The sequence below is a fragment of the Apium graveolens genome, chromosome 5 (genome assembly GCF_009905375.1).
Source record: "Apium graveolens cultivar Ventura chromosome 5, ASM990537v1, whole genome shotgun sequence".
Lineage (NCBI taxonomy): Eukaryota > Viridiplantae > Streptophyta > Magnoliopsida > Apiales > Apiaceae > Apium > Apium graveolens.
The window spans coordinates 4,884,376-4,900,056 of NC_133651.1; the positions used below are offsets into that span (position 1 = coordinate 4,884,376).

The 15,681-nt window shown below is 36.4% G+C and overlaps 1 protein-coding gene across 1 annotated transcript; it reads right to left on the reverse strand.

Annotated features, from left to right (window-relative positions):
• Window positions 1–13,218: 13,218 nt before the first annotated feature.
• On the reverse strand, window positions 13,219–14,518 carry LOC141659681 (zinc finger BED domain-containing protein RICESLEEPER 1-like). Its single transcript, XM_074466606.1, has 3 exons — window positions 13,982–14,518; window positions 13,337–13,585; window positions 13,219–13,239 (listed from the first exon to the last, which is right to left on the reverse strand). Exons 1-3 carry the CDS (start codon window positions 14,516–14,518, stop codon window positions 13,219–13,221), a joined length of 807 nt encoding a protein of 268 aa, XP_074322707.1.
• Window positions 14,519–15,681: the final 1,163 nt, after the last annotated feature.

Below are 15,681 nucleotides of genomic sequence, written 5' to 3' on the forward strand. Positions count from 1 at the left end.
TCTATTTGGTCCAGTAAATGTCATGTCTATTATAAAGAAGAAATATGCTATGGTTATAGTGGATGAGTTCACCAGATACACATGGGTGTATTTCTTGCACACTAAAAGTGAAACTGCATCTATCTTGATTGATCATGTCAGGCAACTAGATAAATTGGTCAAAGATTCTGTGAAAATAATAAGGAGTGATAATGGTACTGAGTTCAATAATTTGATTATGGAAGAGTTATGCAAAAACCATGGAATCAAACAGGAATTTTCTGCTCCTGGAACTCCACAGCAAAATGGAGTTGTTGAAAGAAAGAATAGAACTCTCATTGAAGCTGCACGTACAATGCTTGATGAAGCAAAGCTTCCAACCTATTTCTGGGCTGAAGCTGTGCAGACTGCCTGTTTTACTCAAAATGCAACACTCATTAACAAGCAAGGAAAGGCACCATATGAGATGGTGAAGAAAAAGAAGCCAAATCTGAAGTATTTTCATGTATTTGTATGCAAGTGTTTTGTTCTTAAGACTCATCCTGAACAGCTATCCAAATTTGATCTAAAAGCTGATGAAGGAATCTTTGTTGGATATCCGCTTTTCACAAAAGCCTTCAGAGTCTATAACTTGAGAACAAGAGTGGTCATGGAATCTATCAATGTCTCTTTTAATGATAAGAAGATTACTGGACTTGAAGATTTTATTGATCATGATCAGCTGAGATTTGAAAATGAAGACTCAAATTCTGATACTGAAAATCCTGACAATCTAAATCCTGATACTGCAAACTCTGATGGATTAAACTCTGATGTTATTGAAACTGTGGTGACTACGCCAAAGGAAGATACACCTATGCAAGGGGAGCATACTCAAGATAAAATTACATCTCAAGAAGTATCAGAACATACATCTGGCTCTTCAAGTTCTGATTCGTCAAGTTCTGATAAGCCAAGTTCTGATAGTTCTGAAAATCTAATTTCTGAATAATCCAACTCAGAGAGTATAGTTTCAGGGGGAGCATCAGAAAATGTTAATGAAGACAACATGGATCATGGGGGAGCATCCAGTTCTAGAGAAAACCTTCCATCTGCAAGGAAGTGGACTAAATCACATAAACCTGATTTGATAATTGGAAATCCTGATGCAGGTGTCAGAACTAGAACAGCTACTTCAAGTGAATGTCTTTACAATTCTTTTCTTTCTCAGACTGAGCCAAAGAAAGTGGAAGAAGCTCTTCAAGATGCTGATTGGGTGCAAGCAATGCAAGAAGAGTTAAATGAATTTGAAAGAAATAAAGTCTGGACCCTAGTGCCAAGACCAAAGAACAAATCTGTTGTTGGTACAAAATGGATATTCAGAAACAAAACTGATAGTGATGGCATAATTACAAGGAATAAGGCAAGGCTGGTTGCAAAAGGATATTCTCAACATGAGGGAATTGATTATGATGAAACATTTGCACCAGTTGCTAGATTGGAAGCCATAAGGATATTTCTGGCTTATGTTGCTCACAAAAAGTTTACTGTCTTTCAAATGGATGTGAAAAGTGCTTTTCTCAATGGAGAATTGGAGGAAGAAGTATATGTTGAACAACCTCCAGGCTTTGTAGATTCTAAATATCCAGATTATGTCTACAGGCTTGATAAAGTACTTTATGGACTTAAGCAAGCTCCAAGAGCATGGTATGAGACTTTAGCTCAGTTTCTTCTGGAAAGTGGATTTAACAGAGGAACAATAGACAAAACACTGTTCTACCTCAACCATGGAAAGGACTTACTTCTGGTCCAGATTTATGTTGATGATATCATTTTTGGTTCTACAAATGACAGACTTTGCAAGAAGTTTGCCAAACTGATGCAGTCAAGATATCAAATGAGTATGATGGGGAACTTAGCTATTTTCTGGGCCTTCAAGTCAAGCAGAATGAAGAAGGCACTTTTATTTGTCAAACTAAGTACACCAGAAATTTGCTAAAGAAATTTGGAATGTAAGATTGTTCAAGTGCATCCACTCCCATGGCCACTGTAACAAAACTGGACAAGGATACTGGTAAATCAGTAGATATTACTGATTACAGAGGTATGATTGGCTCTCTACTCTATCTAACTGCTAGTAGACCTGATATCATGTATGCTACCTGTCTTTCTGCAAGATTTCAAGCAGATCCAAGAGAACCTCACTTAACAGCTGTGAAAAGAATTTTCAAGTATCTTAAGGGAACAGCTGATCTGGGATTGTGGTATCCCAGAGAAACAGATTTTAATCTAATAGGTTACTCAGATGCAGATTTTGCAGGTTGCAAAATTGACAGGAAAAGCACAAGTGGAAGCTGCCAATTTCTTGGAGGCAGATTGGTTTCTTGGTTTACCAAGAAACAAAAGTCAATTTCCACATCCACTACAGAAGCAGAGTACATTGCTGCAGGAAGCTGTTGTGCACAGATTCTTTGGATGAAGAATCAGTTACTGGATTATGGGTTAACATATTTCAAAATCCCTATTTACTGTGATAATCAAAGTGCTATTGCTATGACAGGTAATCCAGTTCAACACTCAATGACAAAGCACATCAGCATCAGGTACCACTTCATAAGGGAACATGTGGATGAAGGTACAGTGGAATTGCACTTTGTTCCAACAGATTAAAGCACTAACAGATATCTTCACAAAACCACTGTATGAAGCTACTTTTACAAGATTAGTAAATGAACTTGGAATGGTTTCAGGTTCTTTCTCTAAATCTGCTTAGTTTTATTCTGATGCATTAGACTTTATGATCAGTATTTATAGAAATTACTCTCCTTGTGTATTTTGTGCTTAATTGAAAATTGCTTAAGTACTGACTGATGTCTGATGTGACTTTCTAAACTCAGATAGTGATATGTCTGTTTAAGTAATTATTCGATCTTATGAGGATACCGGTGCTAGATGCTGACCTAGTAGTCTTCAATATACTAGAGATCCCATGTTAGAAGTAATTATTTATGTGGAAATTCATTGACACAAGCAAATTCTGATATTGAGCTTAGTTGAGTTTACTTTGTCTATCTTATTATTAAGTCAAAAACTAGAATGATGCCTCTCTTCTGTTAAGTTCTGATACTAGTAAATCTGTTGAATGTACTAAGTGCTGATAAACCTCACTTATCAAAAGAAAAAGGAAAACAAGAAAAAAAAATAAAATCAGGTACTCCTTTGAGGTCTAGAGTAAAAATGTGGAAGGGACGACCCAAGTGCATTGCTGGTATTAAGTAATATGCATCAGAAAAACAAAATATTTTCTTGGTGACTTTTCACACTCTATGATTACTGGAGAAATACACTGATAATAGCATAAATTCTGATAAGCAGTCGCGACTCACTTATACTGAGAAGCCACTGTAAAATGGAATTTAAAAAGATGCACAAAATTAGCACAAAACAGTTGAGGTGGACTCAAGCATGAACTCATTCAATAGTAGGCTTCCGAATAATGACAGATTTTTAGTAAAGTTTTAGTTATGCCTTATTTCTAAGATGTACTGAAGTGAATCAGACTTTACTCATTTTTTGATATTTAGCTTAATGTACACACTAACACTCCATATGAATGATGAAAATTACTGTGGTGAAGAAGAAATAACTTATTTTCTTCTTCCTGTTTTTCTTCATCGTCAGCTTTGCCCTGCTTCTTGAGCTAGGACAAAGGCTGTTGATGTTAGGTTTAGAAGCTTAGGACAATCTTGTAAAGCTCTGATGTAATTTAAATTTCATGAATGTACTCTCTTAATATATTAATGGAATTTCTACTTTTTGCAAGTTTTTGTCTCTGAGATGTTTGTAATTTAAATGCACTGATAAATCCTGATATATCTATATTCTGATGACCGTTTCATTTTTGATTTAAATTAACTTTTGATCTTAAAATATCAGTACTTGTTTATTTGATTTATTTTGGTCATTCTCACACTCGAATTTTTTTTCAGAATATTGGTGTTGTAGTGAAAATAATTGATTAAATGGGAACAATTTAAATTTTGAATTAAAACTGATTTACCTCAATTAATGGAATTACTGGGTAAGTGGAACGGTTTTTCCTTCAAAAACTGCAAGTGGGTAAGTAATGATTACTGTTTTCCCGTGCCCATTAACTATTCATTATTGCTGCATGTCTAACATGTGTCCAACGGTTATATTTTTTTTTACCAAGTATAAGTAAGAGAGAGAGAGAAGATTTTACAATCTTTTATTTACTTTTACACATTATCTCTCTTTCTTTGCTTTTACTCTCTCTCATCTCCTGACGTTGGTTTTTCATACAGACATTTTCTCAAACACCTAACAGGCGACTCTTAATTTTCGATTTTTCTCATGGCACCTAAGGATTTGATCATTGATGGAGCTAAGTTCGTTCCAAATAACTATGCTGTAATTCTCGATCATGCCGAAGCTCCGTCTGAGTTACATTTTGTGCAAGATCTTCTTGCACACAGTGAAATTGGGTATGCATTGACCCAGCCCTCAGCCTTTTCAAGCCAACAAGTTCTGACGTTTTGGCGGACTGGGCATTTTGATAATGGTGGTACAACTGGTACTCCCAGTATTGTTTTTGAAGTGGATGATTTTGAACATGTGGTAACTCCTGGTATAATTCGCAAGGCCTTACATTTACCAGAAGGCTGTACTTTTTCAACACCGTAGGAATCAGCTCTACAAGAGTTAATGGCCAGTTTAGGGTATGAGCAGAGTTTGGCTAAATTTGGACAGTTGAAACGGGCTCATATCAGAAAGGAATGGAGCTTCTTCTTCGACTGCATCACTAAAGCTTTCGGGAATAAGTGTTCCAACTTTGATGTCATTCCTATAATGAGTTAGCACATCGGGTATGCTATCATTAACCAAACTCATTTTGATTTTGCAAATGCTGTGATAGGTTTTATTGGGGATAGGATGACAGAGGATAGGAATGTTGTCTACTTTGCTAGATTCTGTCAGCTTATATATAATTTCTGTTGTGCTGATGAACCCCAACCTACCACTGACTTAACTCCACCTTTCAAAATTGCAAAACGAGCCTTTAATGACTTGGTAAATGCTGACCTTAAGAAAAAGGTGGTTAGACCTTTACAGATTCCTCAGTCTGTAAAACAGATCTTGGTAAATGCTGATCCTCAAACCTATAGACCTGTTTATCCTGATGTCCAACCTACCACCACATTCCAAACACCACAACAACCATCAGAACATATCACTCATACATCTATACCTCAGCCTTTCCTCAGAACATATCTCAAATCATATCTCTCAACTTTACAGATAGCTCAACCTTCATCCTCAGCACCTACTGTGAAGCCTTCATCTTTCAACCACTAAATCCGCTACAAATGTTAAAAAACTTAATAAGGCCAAAGGATCCGAGCAAGTCTGGGTCCTTAAAACTAATCATTAGTGGTCTTTGTGATTGCAGGGCAACATGAAAAACATCCTAGTTCTGGACAGTGGATGTTCAGGACGTATGACTGGAAATAAAGTTCTACTATCAGACTTTGTGGAGAAGGCTGGCCCTAGTGTTTCTTATGGAGATGGCAACATTGGAAAAACATTGGGATATGGCAATATTAATCTTGGGAATGTCATCATTAAAGAAGTAGCTCTGGTCTCAGGACTTAAACACAATCTGCTGAGTGTTAGTCAAATCTGTGACAGAGGTTATCATGTGGATTTCTTTGAAGAACACTGTGAAGTTGTAACTAAATCTACAGGCAAAGTTGTTCTGAAAAGATACAGGCGTGGTAACATCTATGAAGCCAAGCTTTTAACAAATACTGATGGTTCTGCAATTTGTCTGATGAGTAGAGCATCAATCGAAGAAAGCTGGAATTGGCACAAGAAACTCTCTCATTTAAATTTCAACAATATAAATGAGTTGGTTAAGAAAGATCTTGTGAGAGGACTGCCAAAGTCAGTATTTGCTCATGATGGCCTTTGTGATTCTTGTCAGAAGGCCAAAAAAAGGAAATCTCCATTCAAGAGCAAGACTGAATCATCAATTCTTGAGCCTTATCACCTACTACATGTTGATCTATTTGGTCCAGTAAATGTCATGTCTATTGCAAAGAAGAAATATGCTATGGTCATAGTGGATGAGTTCACCAGATACACATGGGTGTATTTCTTGCACACTAAAAGTGAAACTGCATCTATCTTGATTGATCATGTCAGGAAACTGGATAAATTGGTCAAAGATTATGTGAAAATAATAAGGAGTGATAATGGTACTGAGTTCAAGAATTTGATTATGGAAGAGTTCTGCAAAAACCATGGAATCAAGCAGGAATTTTCTGCTCCTGGAACTCCACAGCAAAATGGAGTTGTTCAAAGAAAGATTAGAACTCTCATTAAAGCTGCACGTACAATGCTTGATGAAGCAAAGCTTCCAACCTATTTCTGGGCTGAAGCTGTGCAGACTACTTGTTTTACTCAAAATGCAACACTCATTAACAAGCAAGGAAAGACACCATATGAGATGGTGAAGAAAAAAAGCCAAATCTGAAGTATTTTCATGTATTTGGATGCAAGTGTTTTGTTCTTAAGACTCATCCTGAACAGCTATCCAAATTTGATCTAAAAGCTGATGAAGGAATCTTTGTTGGATATCCGCTTTCCACAAAAGCCTTCAGAGTCTATAACTTGAGAACAAGAGTGGTCATGGAATCTATCAATGTCTCTTTTGATGATAAGAAGATTACCGGACTTGAAGATTTTATTGATCATGATCAGCTGAGATTTGAAAATGAAGACTCAAATTCTGATACTGAAAATCCTGACAATCTAAATCCTGATACTGCAAACTCTGATGGATTAAACTCTGATGTTATTAAAACTGTGGTGACTACGCCAAAGGAAGATGCACCTATGCAAGGGGAGCATACTCAAGATATAACCACATCTCAAGAAGCATTAGAACATACATCTGGCTCTTCAAGTTCTGATTCGTCAAAAAATTCTTCCAACCTACCTTTGACAGAGTTGCTTATATTGAGAAGACTCAAGAGAAACAACAATCTCAGATTGATGAAATTTTGAAAAATCAATCTTCTCAGCAATCTCAACTTGATGAAATCCAAGCTTCAGTGGAATTGCTTGTCTCTTTTCTCTTACCTGCTGATGCCAAAAAGGGGGAGAAAGTAATTAAGTCCAAATGCAAAACTGATAAGACACTGAAGGGGAAGGATGATGAAAAAGATGACCAAGGAAACTATGGAATGGGTGGAGGTCATAGTCAAGGTAGAGGTTTCTCATCAAGAAAAGCTGAAATCACAAGTCACATGACAAGTTCTGATGCTGGAAAAAGAATTACTTCTGCTACTGGTAAAAGGATAAGTTCTGATGAACTTTTAGATCTTGATGAAGAAATGTCAAGACAGTTATTTCTTAAAGAAAATCCAAGAATGGACTTGGAGAGTCTGATGGAAGAAGAAGTCAGACTTAAATCAGAAAAAAGTCAAATCTAAATCTGAAGCTTCTGGTAAAAAGAAACTTCCAACACTCAAAGGTATTGTGATAAAAGAAAAGACAAATCCTGAAGCAACCGAGGCTAAATCACAACTGCAGATAGATCCAAGGTCCAAGGGCAAAAAGAAAATTGGTGAACCTGTCAAGGTTTATGTGCCTCCTGTGCATGAAGAAATTACTGATGAAGATGATGATCTTGCTCTAACTTCAAGAAAAGTTTCTAAGACAACCTCTGACATGGCTCAAGTTGTTCAGAGTCAAGAGATAGTTAGTTCTGATATCTCAAAGAAATAAGTAACCTCTGACATAACTCAAGTTAACTTGATATCAGAAGATATATCAAAGGAAACCTCTGATGTTGCTCATGTTAAACCTTCAAAGAAACTCCTAGCAGGATTCACTAAAGCCAAACAGACTCAACCTTTGAAGACTGCTGCAAGTGGTTTTGAAGCAAGAGTGGTTACTGGAAAGGAAGTAAGAGATAAAACTGGATTGGGAAGTGGTGATGAAAGAAGAATACAGAACACAACCAATGATCCAACTTCCTTAAGTGAACCAGGTATTGGAGCAACTCCTGAGAGATTGAATCAACTAGAATCTGTACAAATGGTTTACCATACCTACTTGAAAGAACACATCTTGTTGTACTTTATGACAGATGGTAGGGTTTATCATATAAGGGAAATGCCATTCCGCTGAAGTATTTTGAAGAGCTGGAACATGTATTATTCTTACTTCAAGTGAATGACAAAATAACAGAATGTGCTGCAAACTACTTGAAGAATCAGATTCAGAGATAGAAAAGGCTTTATTCTGTTACGTCTGACAGCGCATATCTTCCAAAGTACAGAGATCACAAGGGTGATATAGTTGAGATGAAGCCCAACACTGCTAAGATTATAACTACCTTTCTGGGTTACAGGGCTGTGGAATTCAATCTCGAGTCTGATAAGGTATATTTGATCAGACTGGATCAGGATATAAGAAAAGCTAGAATTAATGATCTCAGGGCTGCAATCTTTCAAATTGGTGAAGATACTGCAGAACTTAAAGATGCTAAAAGGAGGATGGTTGATGAACTTAGATATGTTGAGAGATGTTTGTTGAAGAACTATCTCAGAACAACTCCTGACATCAGAGAGATCAGAAGATGAAGCCAAGTCAAGATCTACAACTGCTTAAATTCTGATTTGAATACAGACTGAAGTTGTTATCAGAGGTTAAAGATTGGTAAATCTTTAAGGACTGTAAGTTGTAGTTATCTAGTCAAATTTTCATGCATTTGTACTTAATGTTTTTGACATCATCAAATATCTGTTAAACTTGTATATTATGCTAATTTACAAGTTAGGAGAGATTGTTAGATATATTTGATAATGTCATGGCTAATGTGATTTATGTTTAGTTTTCAGATCTTACTTAAACAGGATAAATCAGTACTTACTGGAAGTCAGGACTTAAGGATATCAGTACTTATATTATCAGGAGATAATCATCAGAAGATGGATATCAGAACTTAAGTACTGAAGGACGTTCAGATAAGGAAGGCAGCTGGTTAAAGGAAAGAAGATCGAGACAAACATAAGAATAGATATGCATGAAGAAGGAATTCTATGAAGAATAGAATACTTGGAAGAAAAGATATTTGATTGATATATTTTAGGAAGCATAATTATATTCCATATCAATTAGCGATTATCTTGTAACTGTGTAGTATATAAACACAGACATAGGGTTTACACTATAAGTGTTATCACAATCGAGAAGATTATTCATTGTAACCCTAGCAGCTCTCGTGATATTTGTTCATCACTGAGAGAGAATAGTTCTGTACTATAACAGAGTTTATTGTTTTAATAAAGTTTGTTTTCTGTTACTTAAGTTATTAAAGTTCGATTTGATTGTACTATACACTGTATTCACCCCCTCTACAGTGTGTGTGTGACCTAACAGTCCCTCTGTTAAATCCACTTTCCAGAAAAAACTGAGCTAATGTCTCATACCATGCTCTTGGAGCTTGCTTAAGGCCATAAAGTGCTTTATCAAACATGTAGACATGATTGGGAAATTTGGATCTACAAATCCTGGAGGTTGTTCAACATATACTTCATCTTCCAATTTTCCATTAAGAAAAGCACTTTTCACATCCATTTGAAAGACTTTAAACTTCTTGTGAGCATCATAAGCCAAAAATATCCTTATGGCTTCCAATCTAGCAACTGGTGCAAATGTTTCATCATAATCAATTCCCTCCCGTTGAAAGCATCCTTTTGCAACCAGCCTTGCTTTATTTCTTGTAATTATGCCATCACTGTCATTTTTGTTTCTAAACACCCACTTTGTACCAACAACAGACCTGTTCTTTGGTCTTGGCACTAGGGTCCAGACTTTATTTCTTTCAAATTCATTTAACTCTTCCTGCATTGCTTGCACCCAATCAGCATCTTGAAGAGCTTCTTCCACTTTCTTTGGTTCAGTCTGAGATAGAAAGGAATGGTAGAGACATTCATTTGACGTAGCTGTTCTAGTTCTGACACCTGCTTCAGGATCTCCAATAATCAAGTCAGGTGTATGTGCTTTAGTCCACTTCCTTGCAGATGGAAGGTTATCTCTAGAACTGGATGATCCCCCATGATCCATGTTGTATCCATCAACATCTTCTGATGCTCCCCCTGAAATTATGCTCTCTGAGTTGGATCCTTCAGAATTTGAGTTTCCAGAAATATCAGAACAAGAGTTTCCAGAATTATCAGAACTTGGCCCATCAGAACTTGAAGAGCCTGTTGTAGGTTCTGATGCTTCTTGAAATGTGGTTGGATCTTCAATATGCTCCCCCTGCACATGTGCATTTTCCTTAGGCATAGTCACCACAGTTTCAATAACATCAGAGTTTGCAGTATCAGGATTTACAGAATCAGAATTTAAAACTTCATTTTCGAATCTCAGCTGATCATGATCATTGAAATCTTCAAGTCCAGTAATCTTCTTATCATCAAAATAGATATTGATAGATTCCATGATAATCCTTGTTCTTAAATTGTAGACTCTGAAGGCTTTTGTGGAAGTGGATATCCAACAAAAATTCCTTCATCAGCTTTTAGATCAAATTTGGATAGCTGTTCAGGATGAGTTTTAAGAACAAAACACTTATATCCAAATACATGCAAATACTTCAGATTTGGCTTCTTTTTCTTCACCATCTCATATGGTGTTTTTCCATGCTTGTTAATGAGTGTAGCATTCTGAGTAAAACAAGCAGTCTGCACAACTTCAGCCCAAAAGTAGGTTGGTAACTTTGCTTCATCAAGCATAGTTCGTGCAGCTTCAATAAGAGTTCTATTCTTTCTTTCAACAACTCCATTTTGCTGTGGAATTCCAGGATCAGAGAATTCCTGCTTTATTCCATGGTTTTTGCAGAACACTTCCATAATCAAATTCTTGAACTTAGTGCCATTATCACTCCTTATGATTTTCACAAAGTCTTTGACCAATTTATCAAGTTGTTTGACATGATCAATCAAGATAGATGCAGTTTCATTTTTGTATGCAAGAAATACACCCATGTGTATCTGGTGAACTCATCTACTATGACCATAGCATATTTCTTCTTTGTAATAGATATGACATTCACTGGACCAAATAGATCAACATGTAGTAGGTGATAAGGCTCAAGAATTGATGATTCAGTCTTGCTCTTGAATGAAGATTTTCTTTGTATCCTTTCAGAACAACTTTGCCTGTATATTTGCTTACAACTTCATATTATTCTTCAAAGAAATCCACATGATAACCTCTGTCACAGATTTGACTCACACTCAGCAGATTATGTTTAAGTCCTGAGACCAGAGCTACTTTTTCAATGATGACATTCCCAAGATTGATATTATCATATCCCAGAGTTTTTCCCATGTTGCCATCTCCATAAGAAACACCTGGGCCAGCTTTCTCCACAAAGTCTGATAGCAGGGCTTTATTTTCAGTCATATATCCTGAACATCCACTGTCCAGAACTAGGATGTTCTTCATGTTGCCCTGCAATCACAAAGACCACTAGTGATTAGTTTTAAGGACACAGACTTGCTTGGATCCTTTGGCCTTATTAAGTTTGTTAATATTTACAGCGGATTTAGCATCAGAGTTTATGTTAACAGTTTTCTTATCAGAATTTGCAATATCAGACTTTGCATCAGAACTTACACTAGAAGGAATAATGCTAACTTTCTTTAAAGAAGGTTTTATTTGATAATAATCATAGTACAAACTATGATATTCCTTATAAGTATAAATGGAATGCCATAAACTACCACAATGAAAACAAGGATTTTGTGGCTAATATCTAACAGACTGACTCTTAACTCCTGACTTTGAGGGTAAGGAGTTTATGTTCTTATTCTTCCTGCAAAAAGAAGCCAGATGGTTAGAATTTCCACAGTTATGAAATGTTTTTCTAGGAGCATTAGGAACAGGCTTATAATTGTTACTTTTGTTCACACCTTCCTTTCCATTCCTATTTTTTCTAGGTGGCTTTACCTTGTTTACATTTTTAACCTGTTTCAGCTTATGCTTAAGCTGCTTCTTAGTCATTAAGCCTATGTTAACTTCAGTTGGCTTATCCTGTTTAGATTTTTCAGAAGTTAATTTCTCCTTAACTTCTGATTTCTCAATATCAGACTTTGCAGTTACAAACTTAACAGGATTTACCTTTGGTTTTTGTTTAACAACTATAGGCTCAGTTTCTACAGTTCCCTTACTGTTCTTATCATCTCCATAACCTAAGCCCTCTTTCCAGTTTTCACTACTAAGAATATCCTGAGTTGCTTTACTAGAATTAGTCCAAGTCCTGATTATCTCTCTTTCCTTTTCTAACTCAGTTTTTAGAGATTCATTCATTTTTAGCACTTCATCCCTAACATAAAAGGCATCATCTCTATCTTTCTGAGTTTGATGGAACATGACTAACTCTTTTTCTAAAAAATCATTCCTCTTTTTATAAGCAAGATTTTCAGAAGTTAATCTTTCACATGTTAAAGTTTGATCTTTATAACTAATGAACATGGTTTTAAGACATCTTCTCAACTCAGTAATATCATCAGTATGAAAGGCATAAGTAATTTGAGGTAGGGGTGAACGCGGGTCGGGTTGGGCGAGTTGGACCCCTAAAAATGACCCAACCCAATAGGTTCGGTTTGTAAAATTTTAACCCATTAAGTTAAAAATATTTTTAACCCAACCCTATTATCGATACATTGGGTTGGGTCGGGTCGGGTTGGGTTGGGTTTCAAACATGCAAATGCAATAATATCAAATTATGCGAAGTTGCTAACTGCCTAACACAGTAAGTTGGTAACAAGTTATCAACTAACAATAACCTGATATACTCAAAATAGATATTAAGTTCAAATAGAAATATTACATCAGTCCACAAATCAGTCCACAAATACATAGCAGCAGTTTAGTTTCAAAGTTCAAACTTCAAATAACATCAAAAATCTTAATAGAATTATCCGTAAATAACATCAAACGTCATCTTGAATCTTGACTGTGTCTTGCGCTGCCTTGTCCATGTTACCTACAGGTTCAAAGAATACAATATGAATGTAGATAACATTGTTAAACAAGACTATACTGGAAAAGTAAACAGGGTTAAACTAATTGATCAGATTTGTTTTACCTGCTTCTAGAAAGGAATATGACTGATTGCATCCAAAAAATCCTTGGTTTTTATCCCGCCACGCCCCTCCTTCAACCAACTTTGAGTGCACACTAGCATTTCCAACATACTAGGGCTTAAAGAACTACGGAACGGGTCTAGTATGCGCCCGCTAGTACTAAACGCAGATTCTGAAGCAACCGTAGATACCGGAACAACTAACACATCTCTAGCAACCAACGATAAAGTCTTGTACCTGCTTGAGTTATCCTTCCACCATAGTAGTATATCGAATGAAGATGTCATAGGACTGATAGGTTCTTCACTCAAGTACTTGTCAACATCATTTTTGTTTTCAGCTGTGTCCGTTTGTTGCTGCCGCATGTAAGTTTCTAGTAATCTCCTTCTGCGAATTTCCTTGCCGGGGACAACCCTTGGTGGAGAATCACCTTCAACATCCTGTTAACATATAAACAGACAGTAAGGTAAATAAGATACTTGAGCTATAATAAAAATATTTTACATTTTAACAAATGTAAAAATATTAACAGAATTAGAAACACTGCTTTTATATTCTACAGGAAGGATTCAGCTTTCAGAAAAGATATATTTGTAGAATAAAATAACAAAATACCCAAATATAACCAGGTGAAATATAGGCTCTATAATATTTGGATCATTTACAAGCAACATTAATCTACATTCTTTAACAAATATGTTGGAACATTTGAAATATTTGAAACATCAAAGGCATATGAGACAAATATAAATGCAAGTCAACAAATGTACTATATATGCAAAACCTTATTATGCAAACCTTATTTTCTGCACAACAGAGATCAGTAGATCACTAACCTTATTATGTGCACCCTCTTTTCCATCAGCATAGCATATGAATAGGCACTGCAAAATCCCTTCCACCTTGACAATAATTCTTGCAGCAGATTCAGAATCATACACAGAGTCAAAACAGTACCTCAGATACTTCATTTTGTATCTGGGATCCAGGACAACAGCCAAGAAAATTAAGGGGTTTATGTTATCTGCATTTCCCCAGTACTTATCGTACTTTTTCTTCATGCTAACAGCCATTTTGGATAGTAAAGGATCATTCGCATCAGCTAATTCTACCAGTTGGGAGTGGATTTCACAAATCTCATGGTAAAAGTTATTCGAGGTTACTTGCAATGTGCCACTGAACTTTAAAGTTACTTCATAGAACGTAGCCAAGAACTTCACAAAAATAGAAGCACATTCCCAATCATTGGAGGTGGGAGGTCCAATCATTTTCTTGCCATTTTCTTTTTCCAAAAAATAACCAACAAATTTGTCATCTTCCTCTTCATATCTTGCAAATGCCTTCTCAAACTTCAGTGCCACTTCAAGCATCATATAAGTTGAGTTCTACCTTGTAACCACGTCTAAAATGAGTCCCCCTTTGTACTCAATTCTTTCCTTTTCCACCCAACCTTTAAATTTTAGCAGCCTTGCTGGAGATGATCGGATATACCTCACTGAATTTCGGATGGCAGCTATGGAATCATGCAATTTTGTTAACCCATCATGCACGATTAAATTAACAATGTGTGTACCACATCTCACATGGAGATACTCCCCACCAAGAACTGCACCTTTCCAAGCATTTACTCTCCTCCTTACAAAACCAGCAGCCACATCATTGGCAGATGCATTATCCATCGTCACTGTGAATACTTTTTCTATCCCCCATTCAAGCAAACACGACTCGATTATTTTACCAATTGTATCACCTTTATGGTTCGCCACTTGACAGAAGTTGATAATTCTTTTCTGCAACTTCCATTCTGCATCTATATAGTGCGCAGTAATGCACATATATGAAATTTGAGTCCGCGCTGTCCAGCAATCAGTAGTTAAGCAGACTCTTTGACCAGCAGCTGTCAAAATTTCTTTCAGTTTTGCTCTTTCTTTAACAAATATGTTGGAAACGTCCCTAACAACAGTGATTCTACTGGGGACAACAAATTTAGGTTGCAGCTCATTAATAAAATCCTTAAATCCTTCACCCTCCACTACTCTGAATGCTTGTTCGTCCTTCACCACGAATTTTGCCAATGCATTGCGACACCTCACTTTATTAAACGTAGCAGCCAATAAGTTGGACCCTCCATCTGCTGTCCTATGAAAGCTCAACACCTTTTGCTTTTTATCAGCTGCCCTGTGAGAATTTTTCTTGCATTTCTTGAAATGACCCCATAAACTACTAGTACCAACTCTTCTGTTGTGACAAGCATAGTTCGCACCGCAATAATTACATGTGCACCTAGGGTCTTGGGGATCTCCACCTGGTATCTTAGCAAAATGATCCCATACATCCGAGATTCGGATAGGTTTCTTCTTGGAAGCGTTTTATTCAGCATCAACTCTTTCTTAGGCGATTTCAGTTCAGTACTAGGATCATCATCCTGGATAATCATAGGGTCGTTGTTTGGGGCTGTTGGGACATTGTTTAGGGCTGTTGGGATATTATTTGGGACAGTGGAAGTATTGGGTAGTGAAAGTTCTGGGATGGTGGT

Bases quoted from the DNA above. Each gene is read 5' to 3' on its own strand.
- LOC141659681 (XM_074466606.1), bottom strand. From the start codon at position 14,518: ATGATGCTTGAAGTGGCACTGAAGTTTGAGAAGGCATTTGCAAGATAT. The intron at 13,586-13,981 runs GTTAGTGATCTA...ATATGTTAACAG, and splicing joins AAGAGGGTGCACATAATAAG to GATGTTGAAGGTGATTCTCC. The intron at 13,240-13,336 runs GTATCTACGGTT...TGGAAATGCTAG, and splicing joins GAGATGTGTTAGTTGTTCCG to TGTGCACTCAAAGTTGGTTG.